The 22,439-nt window shown below is 41.0% G+C and overlaps 1 protein-coding gene across 4 annotated transcripts in view; it reads right to left on the bottom strand.

Annotated features, from left to right (window-relative positions):
• Cdk14 (cyclin dependent kinase 14) overlaps positions 1-22,439 on the bottom strand; it is a 529,514-nt gene that overhangs the window by 388,802 nt on the left and 118,273 nt on the right. For all 4 annotated transcript variants that reach the window (XM_055612730.1, XM_055612732.1, XM_055612733.1 and 1 more), the window contains one exon: positions 12,938-13,183. In XM_055612730.1, coding sequence (XP_055468705.1) covers positions 12,938-13,183 — 246 coding nt within the window. The remainder of the gene's footprint in view (positions 1-12,937; positions 13,184-22,439) is intronic.

Below are 22,439 nucleotides of genomic sequence, written 5' to 3'. Positions count from 1 at the left end.
AAAAAAAAAAAAAAAAAAAAAAAAAAAAAAAAGGAAAGAAAGAAAAGAAAAACCTGAATTGCTACATGTAACTGAACAATTTCAATGTTTGGTTTTTGTTGAATGTTAACAAATAGTACTGGTGAAAATGGCTATCTCAGGAATGAAATTAAGTCCCCATTTCTTACCCTCAACAAAAACCAATTCAAAACACAACAAGGACTTTAATTTAAAACCTGAAATGTTTAGAAATGCTAAGGGAAAATACTTCAAGATACATGCATTCAAAGAACTTTTTGACAAAAGAATCTGCTTCCCAGCTATTGTGAAGAGCTACAGTGAACATGGATAAGCAAGTGTCCCTGTAATGGTATGTAAGTTCCTTAGGGTACACACCCAGGAGTGGTAGTTCAGCTTTTTTTAAAAAAATTCTTTATTAATTATATTTTATTCACTTTGTCTCCACCCTGTGGTTCCCTCCTTCCTCCTGTCTCAATCACTTCCTTCCTCTCCCCTCTGCATGTATGCCCCTCCCCAAGTCCATTGACAGGGGAGGTCTTCTTTTCCTTCCTTCTGATCCTTCATCAGGAGTGGCTGCACTGTCTTCCTCTGTGGCCTGGTAAGGCTGCTCCCGCCTCAGGGGGGAGGTGATTAAAGAGCAGGCCAATCAGTTCATGTCCGAGACAGTCCCTGTTCTATTACTATGGAACCCACTTGGACAATGAACTGCCATGGGCTACATCTGTGGAGGGGTTCTAGGTTATCTCCATGTATAGTCCTTGGTTGGAGTATCATTCTCAGGAAAGACCCCTGGGCTCAGATTTTTTGGTTCTGTTGCTCTCCTTGAGGAGTTCCTATCCTCTCCAGATCTTACTGTTTCCCACTTCTTTCATAAGTTTCCCTGCACTCTGTCCAAAGGTTGGCCATAGGAATATACCCAAAAGAGACTCAAGTACACAATAAGAACATTAGTTCAACCATGTTTGTAGCAGCCTTATTTATAATAGCCAGATCGTGGAAACAGCCCAGATGTCCCTCAACAAAGGAATGATACAGAAATTGTGGTACATCTACACAATGTAATATTACTCAGCAATTAAAAACAAGGATATCCTGAAATCTGCAGGTAAATGGTGGGACCTGGAAAAGATCATCCTGAGTGAGCTATCCCAGAAGCAGAAAGACACACACGGTATATATTCACTCATAATAGACATATAATATAGGATAAACCTACTAAAATCTGTACACCTAAAGAAACTAATCTAGAGGGAGGACTCTTGCTAAAATGCTCAGTCCCTATCCAGAAAGGCAAAGAGGATGGACATCAAAAGAAGGAGGAGAGAGGGAAACAAGTCAGGAGCCTGCCACAGAGGGTCTCTGAAAGGCTCTGCCCTGCAGACTATCAAAGCAGACGCTGAGACTTACAGTTCAGCTTTTTTAAGAAATCTCTAGACTGATTTCTAAAATGGCTGCACTAGCTTCACTCTCACTGGCAGCATGCAGGGAGCCCCTTCCCCCCACATCCACACCCACACGCGCTGGGATCTGTATCTTTGATGGTGGGTATTCTGACTGGGGAGATAGGGCATCAACCAGTAGTTCAATTTGGAACTTCTTCGATGATTAAGCATGTTAATGCTTTTTAAAGTGTTCCCTAGCCATCTGAGTCTCTTCTTCGGGGAACTCCCTATTCAGTTCTGTAGCCCATCTTTTACGAGGCGGTTTATCTTCTTGGAGTTTAGGTTTTGTGTTTTGGTTTGGTTTTAGTTACTCTGTCAGATGCATATTTGGCTTTTTTTTTTTCTATTCTGTGTGCTGCCTCTTACCCCCATTAACCATTTCCTTTGCAATACAGAAGGCTTTCAGTTTCGTGAAATAGCTTTTGTCTGCCGTTGGTCTTATTTCCTGAGCTGCCAGAGTCCTTTCTACCTTTGCCTGTATGTTGGCATGTACTGCCTACTTTTTCCTCCAGCAGTTTCAGGGTAGGGAATCATACACTGAGGTCTTTGATTCATTTGGAGTTGAGTTTTATACAGGGTAAGATACAGGGATTTAGTTGCATTTTTTTACATGTTGATACGCAGGGTGCCAGCACCACTTGTTAATGAATGGGTAAGGGAAATAGAGTATACATACAAAATGGCATTTTATCCAGGTGTAACCAAAAATGAAATCAGGCCAGAAAGTATATGAGGCTTGAAATTTTTACACTGAGGGAAGGTGGCTAAGGTCCAGAGAGACAGACGTATCATGTTCTCTCCCATGCGTGTTCCCTAGCTTCCACTCCTTAGCTTTGTGTGTTTAATGTGGAGCACCTGCAGAAACCAGAAACCTAGGAAGTAGACAGTGGGCAGGGGACACGGAGCCTTAAGGACAGGGACGGGAACATATAAATGACCATGGAAAGGGTAGGGAAACTGGGGGGAGAGGGATTCAAGCAGGGAGAAGAGGGGGAGATGATAAGGTCAGGAAAGGAATAATCAAAACAAGGGAAGTAGGAAAAGCCACAATGCACTACTATCTGGTAACCCAAGTAAAAAACATAAACGATTTGGCAAATACTCTCCAAGCACAGACGGTGCCAGTCTAGTACCAAGTGTGTGATACATGTTCTTGGCATTCCCCTCGGTTGCCCACAAAAATTAGATGATAAGACCGTACTGTGAAAGACATCATATACCCTGGATGCAAAATACAGATGGAAGCTCCCTCTCTGCTGAGCTAGAAAGTGCTGCGCAGTCTGTTTGGGGAGTAAGAGCATCAGTGATCTTACCCAGCTAGGCACTCTATGAACCATAAAACCAACCTGCCAGACAAGATTGGTTCAACAGTGGTACAACTCCTGTGAGGGATAGCCAATTCCTGATTGGATTTGTTTGATGTGTGTCCCCCAGGAGAAAATCCAGACCTAATGTTAAAAAATCTGCTCAAAAAAAAAGTGACTAAAGATAACTTAGGCCCAGGAAGAGAAACCTACTGCTATTTAACTAAATCGGTAACAGATTTAGTTAGATTCTAAATATCTACATGTATACTCATATTCAAAGGCTACTCTCACCCTTAATCCGCAAAGCCTTTCTTTGTAGTGAGTGAAGCTGAATGCAGAGACCCATGGCTCCACAAGAGAATAAGAAAGAATATAGGATGACAAGGCATTTATGGCATGAGTAAATAAACCCCTTGAATAAACCCCTCAAAAATACTGTGGAAGGTCAGGCTGAAAGAATGTATGATCTGCAAGATAAGAAAAAGTATTGCAAAACGTTGTCTTTTAAACATGGCCAGACCGTGGCAATCATGAATTCAAAGTGGTTGTGGCCACTGGCATTTGGTCTATACATATCAGGCCCACCCAGCAGTCAGGTGTGAATAGAGAATGTGCTCAAAGGTGTCTACTACTTAGTGATGAGTTATCATCAATGAAAAGGTTATGGGGTGAAGGGGGGGATGCACACTCGTACCCACTGATGAGCACACTGGTCTCCACTGCATAGTTTCCAACCCAGGTCCACACACAGTTAACATCTGTCATAGAACGCAAAACTAAAAGCAACGAATACATAACAAGAGCTGTGAGGAAAGGAGGGTGGCTGGCGGAGGTGGGAGGGAAACAGGGAGCGGGGAGTAACCAGACGGCATTATACTCATGTTCGAAATTGCAAGGCCAAAACTGAGACAGAGAGAGAGAGAGACAAATGATCAATATACATTTTAAAGGAGTTCAACATCCTTAGCCATCAGAAAAATGCAAATTAAACTTCAGGTAGGCCCATTAGTTAGGGGAACGGGGGATATCTCTGACATGGACTATGTTGCTTGCTTTTTGATCACTTCCCCCTGATGGGACTGCCCTACCAGGCCACAGGGGAGGAAGAAGATCTCAGTCCTCATGTGAATAGATGAGCTGGGGTGGCTAGGTAGGGGGCTCCCCTAATCTGAGGAATGGGGAAGAGGGGATGCGGGAGGGAGGGTGGGACTGGCAGGAGAGGAGGGAGGGACCTATGACCAAGATGTAAATGGAATTAGTTAATTTTTTTTTGAATACCCGTGATTCCATCTCACCCCAATCAGAATGGCTACCAGCAAGGGAAAAGACATTCACTGCCAAGGAGGATATAGGGAGGAATTCTTGCTCACTGCTGGTGGGAGTGTAAACTGGTTCAGCTCTGGTGAAATCAGTGGAGGTTTCTCAAAAAATTACAAGTATAACCACTCTTTGACCCAGCTATCCCGCTACAGTGGGATAACTACAAACACCCAAGGCATCCCTTACCCTTCCACAGAGACACTAGCACAAACATGTTCGTTGTTTCTCTACTTATAATAGCAAGAAAAGGTAATGACCCAGATACCCAATAACTGATGACCATAAAGAAATGAGGTGCATATATACAAGGACACTTTATAAATCCAAAAGGGAAAATGATGGATCTGAAGATTATTATATGAATGGATTTGATCCAAACTCAAAAGACAAAACGATATGCTCCTTCATCCGCAGATCTTGGCTTCTAATTTGTAATATATGCGTATTTACATGGGACTGTGTGCAGGTAAAGGTCATGAGACTAGAAAGGGGACTGTGAGAGGAGAAAGATGGTTTTCAAGGAAGGGTGTGGATAGAATGATGAATACATATGACACAAAAGCAAAATGGCGTAAGGGTGTGTGAGGAGAGTAGAGAAGATCCTCATCCAAAAGGAAATACTAATAAAAATGTCATGATGAAGCCTATTACTTTATGCTAAGTAAATAAGTAATAAAAATAAGGACACAAAACACCTGGCAATAAAGTGGTATCTCCGGTTTAATCAAAACACCACAGTGTCTCCTCAAGGTGTTAGCTGCCTCTAATTTACAAGGCTAAAGCAGGCTCAATAAAAACCCCAGGGATAGAGGCTGGGTGTAGCAGTACACCCAGCACTTAGGAGGAAGAGACGGGCAGATCTCTGTGAGTTCAAAACCAGCCTGCTGTCCATAGTGAGGGGCTGTCTCAGAACAAAACAAAAACAAAATTCCAGTGATGGAGAAAAAGAAGTCAATCTGTCAGTGGTGGAGTCAACTTTTCCCACGTGTAGATGGTTAGTAATTTGAAGTTGTGTAACTACTAAAGAAGCTGAATTAGACAAGTTCTCCTCCTTGTCTTGAATATTGACACCAAAATTATTTTCTGAGTCTCAGTTATTAAACCCACATACCTCTAGGTGTGTGACTGAGAAGATGCTGACTGAGCATCTTAGGCAGAATGAACATATCAAAGACAGCAGCAAAGACTGCAAGAAGCTTTTAGGGTCAATTCCTCAATCTGCCACAGAGTTGAACACCAATAGTAAGCCATTTCTTCAACAAAGTATCCAATGAGAGGACAATTCCACACAGCCACACTAAGCTCCATAGTTACATGTTGCTAAATTTTTAATGAAGTACAGACCCAAAATAGAAATCTTGTCTTCACAGAAATCAGAAATAACTAGGGCCATACACCACTTTCAGCATCATTTACTCTTGTCTAAGTGTATAAATGGGAGAAACTCCCAGAAAGATGACTTTCCCAAGACTATCTGCTGAGTTTTAATTAAACACATTTTTCCTCAAAGCAAAACTCGTCTGTTTAATCTGTTCCCATTCAGCATGGTGTGCAAGGGAAAACAGCAAAATTTGGTAATTGACAATATTTTAAGAAAACACCCTAATAACACAGCACTGCTTCCTAGATACAGGTTAGGTCATTAGAAGTGTCCAAATGCTGCAGCCTGGGTAGCATTGACAATAACAACAACAACAAAATGCCATTTCCCAGTTCTGCAAGAGGGCAGTGAAGGCCTCGACTGCAGCAGGTGCACCTTTCTGCCGAGGCTTCTCTGTGGCTGCTGTCCTCGACCTCCTTCTCCTCTCCCTGTGCTACCTCCTCAGTACCCCTCGCTTGGCTCATAAGAGTATCAGTGACCTGGACTAGGCACCAGCACAGTGACTGCATATTAACTTAATCACCTCTTCCAGGATCTTATCTGCAAACAGGGTCTGAGGTACTGTGGTTTACAATGTCAACATAGAGATTTCGGGGGGGGGAGGGGAGAGGGAGGAGGGCGGAGTACACAGTACAGGCCACAGAAAAATACACAGATTGATGATGAACAAATATATCTTTGAATTTTAATATTGTCAGGAAGGGAGTGTGCAAGGGGAGACCCAAGTTGCTGTTTTGTTTTGTTTCGTTTTTTTATTATTATTATTATTTAAAGGGATATTCTTTCCATATATGTTAAATTATACATTCCACTGAAGAGCTTTTTACATGTTTTCTCAAAAAAAAAAAGTAACAACAAAAACACAAAAATCAAGTAAAACGTAATGGACGCTGGCATCCAGAGCTGCTGGATTAGCCTGTGTGGGTTTACGTTCTCGCTCCCTTTTCATCGCCAGGAAACAGCTTGCATGTGTCACACTGCACCATCCCCCTCCTGAGCCCAGGCTCTGAATAGAAATTGTAAAACCTATATTAAACTTTAGTATAAAATGCTCTTCAATGGAGAAAATATTGTATTCACAGTTCCCCTCTAAATTATTTTAAATCAGAGTGAAGTAATCTTCCCATTTGTTCTGGGGCTCCTTGAAGAGTGAATCGAGCTAAAGAAAAAAACCCCTTTGCTCCTCTCAGGGCCTACCTGGCGACTGCACACCGAGAAAAGTGCAAGGACCCCACAGAACTGATGGGAGAATGGAGGGCAGTGGCTTTTTCTCTCTTGGAAGAGGCACAGATAATTGACTGAACATTGCCACATTTCGTTCTTCATAATCTGCCTTGAATATGCAATTGCTTTCAAATAAGACAGTGACAATAAAAAACTGAACAGAATTTTTTTTAATTTTTAAAGTTTTCACTTTACAGAAACCAATCTGCATTTTATTCACAAGAAAAAAAAAAAACAAGTAAGAGAAGATGCTAACGGATATATGGCCTGTGTTCCTAAATGGATTTCGACGTATTAACTGTTGTGGCTGAAGTACATTCTATTAACACTGCAATGGCAGAAAATTAATACTTTGCCACATTTTGCAATAAAATAATAAATTATTTGCCCTGTGGAACTGATATGTAGACATTGTGGAAATACCCTGTAATTTGCAGATCAATCATACAGGCTTCCTGAGATGAATCAAAGCATGTGATTCCTCTCTAACAACAGTTCTGGTCTAGGAAAGAATGGTTATTCAGAACAGGGCATACATGAGACAGTCTAAGCTTTGAGGATTAGATTCCTACCAGTGCGTCTCCTATTTTAAGCATAGAAAAGTAGTCTGATGTATATAAATAAGGAATCCAAATGCCAAGCGATTAAAGCGGCCAAGAGTGAAACCCCTCCCAGCAAACGAACAAAACCCAGAATATTTTAAAATTAAAAGATAAGGTCTTTCATTTGCCTTCATACAACTTTATTATACTGCCCTGTTTAAATTAAGACACTAGATCAAACCAAGATACAGTCAGTCCTGAGCATTAGCTTAGGCTTTGTGACCTCAGGTGCAGGAATGGGTGGAAACAGCCTTATGGGACAAAGTGTTTTCTTCTTATCGCTTCTCTACTTAGAACGCATGCTTGAAAGCACCATGGTGACTTGGAAATACAGATGGCTAATGTGCAATTGCTAACAGACACTCCATGGAGACATTGAATTTAATGAGATAATGTTAATACATTTTTCAAAAACAGACTAGAAGTGCAAAGGGCTGTCAATTGTCTGGATCACTGGAGGGGAACCTTGGCGCGGGTAATGGAAAGTGAGGATGCTGCAGCTGACCAGAGCGTTCCACCCTGCCACTCACGAGGCAGGACCTTCACAGTTCCACTTCATTCTCTGAATAGCAGTAACAAACACCAAAAATACTAAAGGTCTGCTCTTCAGCCTTTGGCCTTTATTACCTAAATCGGATACTGACAGACCCATCGTGAAACTGATTTTATTATACTTCTCATTTGGACATGAAGACTGAAAGGCTGGAGAAATAACAAAACTTATCTAAGAATTCTGTAGCTACTGGCAGAACTAGAATTAACGTAATTAATGAGAAACGAAAATCTCTTTGTTCGTTACTACTACCCTGGTAAAACAGCTGCATGAATTGAATTTTCATTCAAATGGGGAAAATATTAATTGTGTTTAGTGCTACCTTGGGCTGAAATCTCATTCCTAGAAGTAGGTTTGAGTGTTTAAACTACATAATTATAAAATGCATGAGTAGCCTTTAATCTGCATTCCAGTGATACAGCCATAGTTCCATACTGACTTTACCGAAAACTTACTTTCATTCTCAGTAAGAACTGTTTGCTTAAGGCTGTGGAAAGCCCCTGTGTCATCAGCATTCCACCCCTCCTGACAAAGTATCTCCATCTCCGACACACCACTCAGAAGAGGAAGGGTTTCCTTAGAGGAACGGTTTCAGTCCATGGCCACCTGACTCCATTGCTTTTGGCCTGTGATGGCTCAGTACCAAATAAATGACAGGAGCATGTACCAGAAGGTCTTTTTACCTCACAGAAGCTGGGATGGGAGTGGGAGAAGGGAGGGAGGACGGAAGAAAGGAAAGAAGAAAAAAAAGGAGGGAAGGAAGAAGGGAAGGAGAGGAGAGATGAGAAAAAAAAGTGACCTAGTTTTCTTTCTCTAGGTCCTATCTCATGAGGCATGGGTAATGACCAAGTCTTCAACTCATGGCCTTAGGCAGGCAGCCATTTAAGATCAGAAGCCTATCACCATTAATTGCAAGAAAATCACTATTAAGAACTGTTGCAGTACTCTGTGCACGGCATGGGTCTTAGAATGAGGGAGGCAAAGATTTGATCATAATTCTGTGACCTTATAACAAAGACTTATGGTCAAGCTTGCCTCCAGTCACTTTGCTTTTTCCTCAAACCCCAGAACAGGCTCTGTCTCTCAGTAGCTTTACTCCATCACTAAGGAAATTAACAGTTAATAGATAATTTAATTTCAAAGCTGATCTGAATGCTGGACAAAGGTATGGACCCGAATACCAGACATGGAAACAAAATAACCAGGAGGCTCGGTCTGTGTGGAGATTTTTCACCTCCCAACAAAAAGGAATCAATGCCAAGAGATCATTACCCTAGGGTGAGTACCTGAGGACTCTCACTGAAAACCCGTACCTTCCTCCTTGCTCTCCAGATTTAGTGCTACCTATTATAGCATGAAGATTTTTATGGTATGAAAAAATGTAAATTTGCATCAGTTTTTGAATGTATGGAGAAGATTAACCTAAACATAAAATTTTTGCAAATAACTTCAGACCCAGCAGATGTCAGCCCGTCTCAGTTAAGTGCTTTCTAGCCTGAGCCACCAAGACAGTCTATCTATGGGATACCCAAACGCCACAGCTAATAAGAGAATAGTGATCAGGTGTGCAAAAGCTAGAGAATGCCTATCCCATCAGTAATAACATTAAGTACTATTGCTATTGGAGAAAGTAGGCACTCAACAAAATGTTGGAAAAATAATTTAAAAATATGTTAATTGTTATAAATACTATATTCTCTTAAAATATGCCTGAATTTTAACATGCTCTGATCTGGGAGGAAAATACCCACAAGTATAAACTAGCATAATAGCTACTCATAATAGGGTTGTCTTGATTCCTGAACTTCAACCACTGTTCCTAACATAGAACAGCCTGCAGGCGAAACACCACATACATACACACGTGCATGTATGTATGCAAACACACAGGAACACACACATGCAGATGAAATGAAGGTGTGGTTAAGGCTTGCAATGGTTTAAGTGTCTGTTTTTGAGCTGTTTTGATTTTGTGTGGTAGTAGAGATGGAACACAGGGCTTTATCCATGACAGACAAGTGTTCTACGCCTGAAATGTATCCCCATTCTAAGGTGTGGCACTGTAAAACAGTTTCTGCTGCTTCAAATACTATCTGTGAGAAATAATCAATTCCTCATTTTAACCGCAGGTGTATTGCCACACCTTCACCAAGTTGTCTTTTCATCTCAACGTCAGCCCTAGAGACAATCCAGACGAACCACTAGTCTGAAGTAGTGATGAGATGAGGTGCAAATAAGTGCCGCAAAGAGTACTCTTGGGTGTAGCAGCCACTGTGATAGCATCAACTGCTTCCAAAAATGACAGAAGCCTATGCCAGTGGTTTTCATAGGTCATGACTTTGTTTGGTTATCACAGGTATGAGATGAACGAACTGAGACACTGCTGTGGAGGGTGAAACATTGTTACCACTCTTGCCAGTTAGGAACAAATGAAAAAGAACATGCAACGCGCAAGTAATGGAAGTTAGGATTTTAATCACAATACACTGTACTTTCTGTATTATGAGCAATATATCATCAAATGCTATGTATACTAATGCAAGTGTAAAATGTTAGATAAATGTACTTGTAGATACGAATATAACAGAAAATTCTCTCCTTGTGTATTCTTTACTATCCCATAAATCACTAGCTATACCTAATGTCCTGTTTCTCTTCTTCCTGGGCCTCCTCGTTCCCTTGGATCTACTGAATCTGCCCTGTGCAGAATTTACTCCAGTACGATCTATGCAGGACAGGAAAGTGACTCAATTTGTCATTTTGGAGATGTCAACCAAAGAAGGACCTAAATGCCCCGAGACTTCCCTGCACTCCCTTGCTCTCCTCCACTCACATGAGCCACGGAGAGTTTCCCTTACAGGTGTCAGTGCTGTGCAGGATCATCAGCGAGCTGCCATGTGTCCCTGGGAGAACTGGGGGGGCCCAGCTTCCCCTTCCCGATAACTGTTCAAAGTCTGTCCACTCACTACGCCCCTTCATGGAGACTGTGTGTTTACTAGAGATATTGCCCAATGATTTGGTTGCACTCTACTAGTTTCTCTAATTATATAACGATTTTCAAAACCTGTGGCACTACCATCTGCCTGAAGTTTATCATATTTGACCTTTTAAGCTGTGTTCAAGTATTTTTGCAATAACAAAAACATCTCATGAGGTGAGAGAAATACCAAGGACATCAGACAGGTGGGTCCCAGCTTCTCTTGATAAGGAACTAATTTACTACTAAAACTTATAAGTTAATATTCAAAGTGCAGAGTTTATGTTTACATTATGATGCATGCATTGACTTTTAAAACTACATGACACCCAGTAGAAATAAGCACACATCGCGAGCAGATCTTGGTTTCTTAGTATCATTCTCCAAAAGGGGTCGGGGGAATGAGAGCTACTTAGAGAAATGGCTGATTCTAGATCAAAGACAGAGGAAATATAATTATAAATCAAGATAATTATATAGAACCAAAAATTACGGGAATTGTCAAAATAACAGGATGAGGATAGGTTTAAAAAAAATAAACAGAAACAACTTTAAAAGCTTGTGGCACTTACAGGACTGATTAGAACAATAAGCAAAAAGGATATTATGCCCTTGCACAGTATCTAGGAATTTCAGCAAGCGTATAGGACGATCATTTTATTTGAACTCAGATAGACAGTACTTTTTAGTATAAGATTACCTCATTATAATATGTAGCATGATTTCTACAAACCAATTATGGGTTGACATTCACGTTCACAGAATAAGTACACAATAAAATGTACTCAAGGTGGTAAGAGCTCGATTGCTTTCAACAGCTCCTAATTTCTTTTACATAATGCTAAATTTGAAGGTTTTCTGAGAAGTTAACGATAGAGCTGAGACACAAGCAAACTCTACCTGATAGTTACACATGAAGACTGCAGGAGAGGATTGGGGGATGGGGGCTCATACCCAAGTTTCAAAAGCGTCACTGTCATAGCTACTCCAGCTTTATTATCACTGAATTGCTAGCACTGTTCAGTAGCATAGAGCTGAGGGAAACTACTGAAGCTTGGAGGCTTGGGAGCTTGGGGGCTTGGCTGGTTTTGCTGTCGTAAAAACTTTGAGCTCAGAATTTGCCAAAATGACATGCGTTTTTAGCAAGGTAACAGAATCCACATTCCCTTCACCTTCCCCTCTCGCTTCGTCAAATCTCAGGGCATCAATGTCAAAAGATTATTAGGTGTCGGTTAAATCTGAAAATTATTCAATTCCGAAAGATCACGGGATATTTTTACAGCACTAAGTGCCAGGCAGGCTTGAAAGTATGAGTTCGGATTATAATTTTGTAAGTGGAGAGCAGTAAGCATTTTGAAACCGAAGGCCTCTTCTACAGACTGAATGTTGAAAACACCCCATCTCAGTGAGTCAGTGCTGACACAGGTGACATCTGTGGAAGGCACAGAGTGCTTTTGGTCGTCCTCAGGAGTGAGACTGGTGCCCTGGCATTGGCAGGACTCTGAGGGAGGACTTCCCAGCTCCAGAATGACGAAACGTAAATTTCTATTTTTTAAGCCACCAGGCTATGGGATTCTGTGCCAGCAAACTAATGCACCTTGGTAGAAAGGCAAGGGTTGCCTGGGTTTAGAACTTAGGATTTCCTAACAACGAGTGGACTTTCCCTTTGAGAATCAATGCCTTGTTACATTTTAAAGTATTTCCACTGGAAGCAAACCCTGAGACCACAGGTGAACAGCCATCATTCTTGAAGTGAAATGCTTTATGAGTCTGCCAGTTTAAAAACTTCTCACAAGCACAGAAAGGCTCTCAACCATCTCTACGAGGATGAAACACAAAAGATTTTTAATGATAAATTTACCTAACTCAAAACAATCTTATTTTTTAAAAGAAAAATGTGAGGGTTTTATTTATTTATTTATTTTTCCTCCCCTAAAAATAAGTTAAATTATTTCATTCATTTGCTTGCTGGGTACTTTTAACTCAAGAGTCTGCATAAGGCTTTCTCTCTTCCAAAACATTCAGCCAGCCACCCTGACATCACACACCACCTGACATCTTCCTGGCAGTGTGCATCTGTGATGAAGGCTAGTCCCATTGACCCAACAACAGATGAAGAGGCTGCACTTACCGAGCTGGGGCTGGAGTGCCGCCTGACTTTAGGAGACTCCTTTCCAGCAGAGGAGGACTTAAAGTTAATGCAAGCATTGTTCTCAGAGTGTACCCTTTTGACTTGATTGGCTGGCTTCTCAAACGGGTCAAAAGTGCTCTGTGTCCTCTGAACTCTGACTTTTTTATCCTCAGGAATGGTGTCCAGGTGCTTGATCACTGAATCCATTCCCTGGCAGTTCCGTGTGGACATCTTTGTGACACATATCTGGAAAGTAAAAGAAATGAATTAAGGACTCTTTGCTGAAACATCATGACCACTAACCATGCTATTTTTCTTTTTTTTTTTTTAATTCCAGTGTTCATTTAAATTTCAGGAAATACCGAAAAAGTCCACTTTTATGAGCTATACTCACAATTTGGAAAATTCCTTATAACCATTATGTGTAAAAGTCACAGCTTACACTTTTAAAAAGGAATGAAATTTTTCCTATCTAAAACAAAACATAGCACAGGTCACGTATCCTACAAGGTTCCTGACTCTGTCTCAGGTTTTATTATCTGACCGCCAGTGGAGATTTATGCGTCAGCAGAAGAGTGGATAACCTGACTATGAAAACAAACAAACACCCACAGTTGGCTCAGATCAGATGGAGACCCACTGGCTGCCACAGGAGTTGACAGAAGCCAAAGGAGGAGAGCTGTTACTTTGTTTCAAATGTTTATGTCTGAAGAAAATCTGCCCCATTTTGATTTCATGTCTAAATTGTACTAAAAATAGTAGCTAGGTAATAAATAAAGAGGATGATGGTGAGTTTTTCCTTTTTCATTTCAAAGCTAACAAATTATACTATCAGGAGATGCCAGGTGGCACGGGATGTTTGCCTGACAGTACTGGACCTCTGTTTCCCTCCCACAGCCAGTCATCCTCCTGACTCAGCCTTCTCCAGTCACACATTTCACTTTAGTCCTTTGCTGTTTTGGCTCCATCTACCACATTGTCTCCCTATCTTCTAGAAGTTCTTGGGTCTGGGGCAGTCTCTCGCTTTCCTGTATTACAGCTGTGATCTTAGGGATGCTCCAAAAGGCCTGGCGATCGCCGCCCTGAACATCGGTGGCAGAAGTGATAGAGGGTGCGACCCAGCAGAAGGAAAGTCAGCCCTTGTGCATTTCCCTAATGTCTGGACTCTGGAACATCCTCTCCTCCCCATTCTTTCTCCCTTTGCTCTCTGCTTCTCTCTCTAGCCTACTCTTGTTCTCCCTAGGATTCGCAGCAACCAACACATGAGCAGCTTTGCTCTGCTCCACACCTTGACTGGGGTGATCTGCCTCGACAGACCCCCAACCAACAGTCACACTCTCACCTCCCCCCCCCACAACCACACCCCCAAACAACAGTCAAGCTGAAACGTGGAAAACCGTGAGCACATGAAAGCTCTCCCTAGTTTCAGGTCATCTCAGCTGTTTTGTCATAGCCGTGAGACACCTGCCCACTAAGTTCTCAATTCTCTAAAGAGACGATTATTCTGAATGAAATTCCTTTTACAGCCTTTCTGCAAGTAAACAGTTTCTGCATGGCCATACCTTATCAAATGAGAAAAACGAAAACATTTAATGAAACCTCCAATGGTTCAAATTTGAAGATCACTTCTTGGACTAGCACATGATGTAAACACAGACACAAATACAGCTATAGACATCAGCAATGCAGTGTGCATAAGCACAGGGGAAAAAACATCAAGCAGAATTTCAGATATCTGCAGACATGAGTAAAGGCAAAATTACTAATTGCGTAAGTTTTTATTTCAACTATGTAAAAAACACGCAAACTTACATGACAAAAATAGCAAGCAAAATGTGTGTATAAAATAAAGTAGGTACTTAAAGCTTCAAGAAAAAAAATAATTCAAGCCAGGCATGGTGGTTCATGTCCTTGATCCCAGCATTCAGGAGGTAGAGGCAGGTGGATCTCTGTGAGCTCAAGGCCAGCCTGATCTACAAAGCAAGTCCAGGACAGCCAGGGCTGTTACAAAGAAAAACTCAATCTCCATATAGGTAACCTAGTAAGGGATCAGGGGCTGTTTCTGACAAGAACTCTGTTGCCTGCTCTTTGATAATTTCTCCCAGGGAGAGGTAGTCAGGCCACAGAGGAACAGGATACAGACAGTTCTGAGGAGACTTGATAGCCTGGGGTCAGTTGGTAAGGGAGGAAGGCTTCCCCTTCCTGAGGACAAAGGAACTGGGATAGAGTAGGAAGAGGGAGAAAGGGTGGAACCAGGAGGAGAAAAGGGAGGGGGCTATGATCAGGATGTAAAATGAATAAATTGATAGAAAAAGAAAAAAAGAAAAAAGAAGAAAAAATTAATTCAATATCCAGAATCCACCTTGTCTCAAGAACTTTCCTCCATTGTTAAGTGCAGGTTGAATTATAACTAAACCAAAGGAGACAGATCCTTTTTCGCATACTTCAGAAGGGCTGAGGATATTTGGAAGTTTGGGTTTCTTGTTTAGGTTTTTTTTTTTTAATGTACATGTATATATGTCTGTCTATCAGTCTGTCTGTCAGTCTGTCTGTCTGTCTGACTCTCTCTCTTTCTGTATGTGTGTGTGTGTGTGTGTGTGTGTGTGTGTGTGTGTGTGTGTGGTGTGTGTTCCACATTTATGCAGTGTCCTGAGAGGCCAGGAGAGGATTCTGAATTATAAATGGTTATGGGTTGGGGACCATCAACACAGATACTGGGGCCTCTGGAAGAGAGTGAACAATCTTAACAGCTGAGCCATTTCTCTAGCCCTGAAGATACACATGTTCTTAAAGATTCAGTAAAGAATCTTCTACACATGATCAAACCTTTATATCACAAGTATGCTAAAAGCACTCAGTATTTTTAAGGTTTTATGTTCTTTTTAAAGATAGGTAGGCAATAAAAAAAAAAATCACCATCACCGAGTCGGTCAAAAGACCCATGTGCCCTAAATGTCAATAAATCCTAACCACAAGAGATGTGAGGAAAAATATCATAAACATCAAAATTAATAATAATAATTAATAAAATAAACATGGAAAAGGAGAGCTATCTAAAGATATATCCCTGGTGACAATATTAAGACACCTAGAAAGGTGGGTGTCTTAAATCCCAAATACATAAAAAATAAATAACAATTCAATATCAAAATGGAAATAAAATAGAAAACAATAAAAATTTGAAACACAAAGTTAAAAATTTACAAACATCTAAGTTTGTCATCTAAGACTGACAAAAGAACAAAAGAAAGCATATTTCTTTCCATTTAGTCCCCAGTTCACAGGTGAATTTAAAATTGAGCAGTATGCCATAGTATTTAGTGTAGTACCATGTTTCCCAGGCACTCTAACAGAGCATGTAAGCTGCCAGGTGAATGCTGGGAACAGAACCCAGGTCCTCTGCAAGAGCAGCAAGTGCTCTTAACTGCCAAGTCTACTTTCCACCTCTAACATACAACAGTGCTTTACCTAAGTTCCTGAAAGTAAAAGCCATACCATGTCATTGCACCCTTTCCCATCATGCCTTGCTCAGTCTTCTTGTAATAAACCATATACAAAAATATCCATCCAAATAATTGACCATCATATGTTTCCTACAAAAGAGCAAGGCTCTGAGACATTCATCCAAAAGCTATTACTGAAAAAAACACAATCCTGACACAAAAATAATAAATACATATGTTTGTGTATAGTTATCATCAAGATTCTTTAACTGAAGCTTATTAGGGTTTTATTTTTTAGATTCTTTTTAAATTTTATTTATTATTAATTACAGTTTATTCATTTTGTATCCCACCGGTAGCCCCCTCCTTCATTCTTTCCCATTCCCACTCTCCCTCCTTCTTCTCCACCCATGCCCCTCCCCCAGTCCACTGATAGAGGAGGTCCTCTTCCCCTTCCATCTGACCCTAGCCCATCAGGTTTCATCAGGACTGGCTGCATTGTCTTCCTCTGTGGCCTTGTAAGGGAGGTGATCAAAGAGGCAGCCACTTGAGTTCATGTCATAGACAGCCCCTGTTCCCCTTACTAGCAACCCACGTTGATTAACTTTGTATCCCTGCTGTATCCTGCTCCCTCGTTCCCTCACAAACCCACTCTTCCTCCCTCATCTCCTCCCTGCCCCTTTCTAAGTCCATTGATAGGTGAGGACCTCCTCCCCTTTCATCTGACCCTGGTTTATCAGATATCTTCAGGACTAGCTGCAAATTCCTCCTCTGTGGCCTGGCAGGGCTGCTCCTCCTTCTAAGGGGGGAAGAGGGGAGGAGCCTGCAATTGAGTTCATGTCAAAATAGTCCCTGTTCCCCTTAATAGGGTACCCACTTGGATACTGAGCTACAATGGGCTACATCCAAGCAGAGGTTCTAGGTTATAGCCATACATGGTCCTTGGTTGGAGAAACAGTCTCATAAAAGACCCCTGTGCCCAGATATATTTGGTCCTTGAGGAGCTCCTGTCCTCTCCAGATCATATTAACTCCCCCTTTTTTCTTATGATTCCCTGCACTCTGCCGAAGATTTGGTTATGAGTCTTAGTATCTACTTTGATACACTGCTAGGTAGAGTCTTTCAGAGGCCCTCTGTGGTAGGTTCCTGTCCTGTTACTTGTTTTCTCCTACATCCAATGTCCATCCCATCTATCTTTCAACCATGTACGTAGCAGCTTTATTCATAATAGCCAGAACCTGGAAACAACACAGATGTCTCTCAGTTGAGGAATGGATACAGAAATTGTGGTACTTTTACACAATGGAATACTACTCAGCAATTAAAAACGAGGAAATCATGAAATTTGCAGTCAAATGGTGGGACCTAGAAACGATCATCCTGAGTGACGTATGCCAAAAGCAGAAAGACACACATGGTATATACTCACTTATATAGACATATAAGATAGGATAAACATACTAAAATCTGTACACCTAAAGAAGATAAACAAGAAAGAGGACCTGGGGTAAGAGGATCAATCCTCACTGAAGCTCATTGTAATAGGTGGATTCTAAAACAACACCTGGTATCTCCTGTCTTTAAATAACTCCCTCTCTTTTCCATGCAATTATAATGTGATATCATATAATTATATTGTTCTATATGCAAACATTAGATTACCCGGTGAGAAGAACAAAATTAGGAGAGCCGTTCAAAAACCAGGAGAAACAAGTCAGAAAGCCATGAGCTGACTAGTCTGAAAGAGAGTATGATGATCCTGAAAACTATGAGATCACCAGCTATAACAAGGCCTCTGCCTGACAGCCATCAGAAAAACGGGGACCTCGCAAATGCACACGCAGTAATATAGTTCTATCAACATGTTCGCGGACCTTGATCTCCAGGTGAGAACCACCATGCAGACAACAACCTGATTCCAGCCTGGTAAGAAACTGAAATAGTAAGCCTGTGTCTTTGTGGGTACTGTGTTACCCAAGAGCAGAAACTGAATATGCACATTTTCCTGAAACAGCTTGAAGCACTCTGCTACCTGAGCAGAACTTAAAAAACAAAACAAAACACTGCAGCACATAGCAAATCCAGGAAAAAATAAGCGATGGTTGTCATGGTGGGTGGCTACATAATGGGCACCATCCACATAACTAAGTTTATATACAATTTATGCTGGTCTGCAGTACAACCAGGCCCTGTGTCGTCCTAGTCAGTATCAATACCTTCTTTGTGCATGTGTCTTCATCAACGGAAGGAAATGTTTTCCGCATAAGGCAAAGCAAACTCTTCTAGAAGAGTTTCATGTTTCCAGTATTAGGGACACGGGACTTGAACACGATCTGCCTATCTCTGTTAACTGTGAGTGCAGCAGAAGGTCTAGTTCAGGTCCTGCTGAAGGTCAGCTCCACGGCCCTCCACACAGACAGTTCTCCTGGAGGTCCTGAATTAAGGAACTCGGGTTCGGAAAAAGGATCCAGCAAGGTGAAATAACAACAGTATTCAGTCCGTGATGAGAGCTGGAATTTGCAGCAACTCTTAGCTTACAATCATTGAGTGAGCAATGTAGACCTGGCGGTGGGAGAGGGCCCCAGAAGACAGGTTACATGCTCCCCTGAACCCACATCTATCTGTGAATCACTCTATCACCTGGGAGCGAGTCCCTAACAAGGGAGATTTCTCTAGCCAATAAATGGTAAACCTTTTATCCATTTCCAATGTCCACAGTCATCCCCATTGCATGTCCAGATTCTGGCTCATGTTTGTACCTCCCACTGTAGGTGGGATATAAGCATCGTGGGTGGGTTGCAGGAAAGAATCAAACAAGAAGAAAAAGAAACGGAGGCTAGAAAACATCCAGCTATTAACAAAAGCTAGATTCCTTTTTAAAACTTCAGGAAGAATGTTAGCAAGACAAGAGAATTGGTCTAATGGAGTTCCCACTGACAAAACTGTGGCTCCTTATTCAGCTATCAAAAGGAAACATAATACTGTGTTTAAATCAAATGAGTTACTGAAAAAGCACGAGTTCCATATGATCTCAAATGATAAAAGCTACTAAAGTAGAAATAGCAATTACAATAGGAAAGAATAAGTGCAATACAATATAACTCGTCTTAACCCAGAGAACTCTGAACAACCCCATCGTGCTACACCAAGGAAGCTTACTAAAGACAGGGATGTCTGCTCGGGGCCTGTAGGGGAGGGAGAGAGGGCTGAGTGGTGTCAGCGGAAAAACAAGAGGAACATGGTCTGCTCCGGGGATAACAGGCCAGGGCAATACTACAGTGCAGCATATTGACGGACAGGTAAGGCTTCCCAAACAACAGATTACAAAAGGCGCAGAGAGAAACGCCCACCTGCAGAAGTCATTAAAATAAACTTGCTTTTAGCAGCACATGTGAAATAACCCCTGAAAGGGAAACTCAGTTTGACTGCCATCCCATGATTCAAGTCCGCGTCACTAATTTAGACAAGGCAACCAAGACACCAAATAATCAACAACTAAGATTCTGTAACCCATGCTGCTGTGCAACCTTAAAGATAGTATAATCCCAAGATCGTGCAAGAAAGAAGTATTATTAAGTTTCCTGGGGAGGCATGCTAACGGAGTATATCTCTAATACTTAGGAAGGCTTCAAGAAATAAAATTAATCTAACCCATAATGCTGGTGTTTTAGAACAGAGCACACATAAATGCAGTAACTCAATTTGCAGAAATCATATTCATTCTTAAGTTCTTTATTCAGAGAATATGAAACATGTTACAATCGTGAAAATTAGTATGTGAAAGTAGGGCAATTTGATTAAATCAGTAATCAAAGATTAAATATTGAGAAAGACAATATTTAAAGATTTATATGGGCAAGTGTGTCTGAGTATGAAAAAGAAAGACACAGAGAGATTATATGAGAGAGAGAGAGAGAGAGAGGCCATACATGTGTGGGTACCAGCAGAGGACAGAAGAGGGTGTCACGTAACCCAGAGCTAGTTACACACTGTTGTAAGCCTTCCAACATGGGTGCTGGAAACCAAAAATGGGTCCTATGCAAGAGCAAAAGCACTCTTAACCCCTGGGCCATTTCTCCAGCCCCCAGATTAATTTTTAATTGATTTTATTAGCTACACATATGTTTAAGATTATGAGTATTTGGTCATGTACAGACTACGAGCTAAAGCTGCTCCATGCACAGGAGACTTAGAATACTCTGTAGATCATCAGTTTTTATCATCTGTCACATAGATTTTCTTAACGGTCTTAGGATGAAAAGCCTCCTTCCCAAGCCAAAACACAACTGTGCTAAAAAAATTATCTCTTTGCAGAGGACCTTGCTGATTCAATCCCAGATACTTAAAACAAGCTTTGTTAAGAATCCCTTCAGTGACTGCATTTAGTCTGCTGTATTCTGTGTACTAATATTTCAACAATCCCTTGTAATTTACAATCTCAACAATCTACCTGCTCCACAAGGCAATGACTTAGTCTTACGTTCCTTTTACAGCCCACAACAGCACTTTCTCTTCAAAGGCCCTCTTGAAGAATCCAATAGACCTTTGCTGACAAAGTCATGAAGAACAGGAGGCTCCTAGAGTTTTAACGTGATCATCGCAAATCATGGGGCCAAGAGCAACATCTTGGGTACATGTGCCCAAGGCTAATCACAGTAAACAGACACACTATCACCCCATGTGAAAACAAGACATGCCAACACTAATGGGAATTAAGGATATATTTTCCCCAGCTGTGGTTTTTCACACTTCATTTAAAAACAGAAGTGACAAGAATTACATAAGCAGGGATGCCTGTGGTACTTGAAAACACTTAAAAAGAAAAAAAAAATCATCACAAATACCAGAATAAACTTCTTTTTTTTTTCTTCCAATTAATTCAACAGAAGTTAAAATTTTGATCTAGATGAGAGATGAAACCTCTCACACAGAGATATTCATCTGAATAAGTCTGGTCCAGTTATCCTTTTGTTACGTTTTGTTCTTTGAGAATTTCATATAGCTCATTTTATAAAATTCTTCTCCATCCTTCAGCTCTCCCCAGCCTCCCTTCCCACCAATATTCCTCTCTAATAAAAATAAAAAACAAAAACAACAAACAACAAAAAGTCACTAAAAAAAAAAAAAGTCCAATTTGTGTCTTGAGCATGGAGCATGGATAGATGAGCCCAATGTTCTTGAAAAAAAAGAACCTGTTTTCCCTCTCTTTTGCTATCATTTGAATAGCAGGTTAGGGATGGGACTTTGTGTCCACTTCCCCTTCATCATGCTGGTGTTGACTGCCATCTTCTATAAGAAGATGCTTCTCTGATGAGGGCTGAATGATGCACTGTTTTATGGGTAGAGCAATATCATTGGGAGTCGTTTTACCGCTATGTTAATTTAGTGGAATAACAGTACGCCTTAACTGGGACCATGAATTATTTAGTTTCAGGATCTTGCCCTCATTAATAATATCAGGTATAGTTCTATCTCATGGAGTTGGCCCACTTATCCTTAATGGAGTTTGCTAATTTGTTGGTAGACCCTAACTTGGTTTAAGAAAAGAAAAAGTTAGATAATTCAAACAGTATTAGAGGCTCCAAAAGTCAGAGTTTGACCATGATTTTTGCTTGCAGCTAAGCTATATAAAGCCTAGACAACTGTCTCCTCAGCCACAAATGTGAAAGTGCACAACTTAATTCAGTTTAAGGCTGGCATTCATTTAAAGTGAATTCATTCAGGTTGAACATTGTCCCTTTGAATCAGCCATTTTCTGGTGACTGGCAGGTTTCTAAGATCCCAGAGTGACCTTCTTTACTTGCTTATCCCACACTCTCAGCAGAAGGCAGCTACCAGAAAAGCATGGTTTTAAAAGCTGCCAAGTTGACCCATGACAAATATGCCCACGCATCTAGCGGTTGTCACGGTCTTCTGATGTTCATGAAGGGAGCATGTATCACCCGGCCAGGGCAAACTGCGAGATAAGCACAATCTTGACAACTTCATATATTTGTAGCTATTTCTGTTTTGTTTTTTTTTTTGCATTGCACATTACCCCAATGGAAGACTAAGAATTT

This window comes from Psammomys obesus, unplaced genomic scaffold (genome assembly GCF_907164565.1).
Source record: "Psammomys obesus unplaced genomic scaffold, mPsaObe1.curated_primary_1811, whole genome shotgun sequence".
Classification (NCBI taxonomy): Eukaryota; Metazoa; Chordata; class Mammalia; order Rodentia; family Muridae; genus Psammomys; species Psammomys obesus.
Note: the sequence above shows the minus strand (reverse complement) of the source record. Positions and strands in the feature narration are given on the sequence as shown.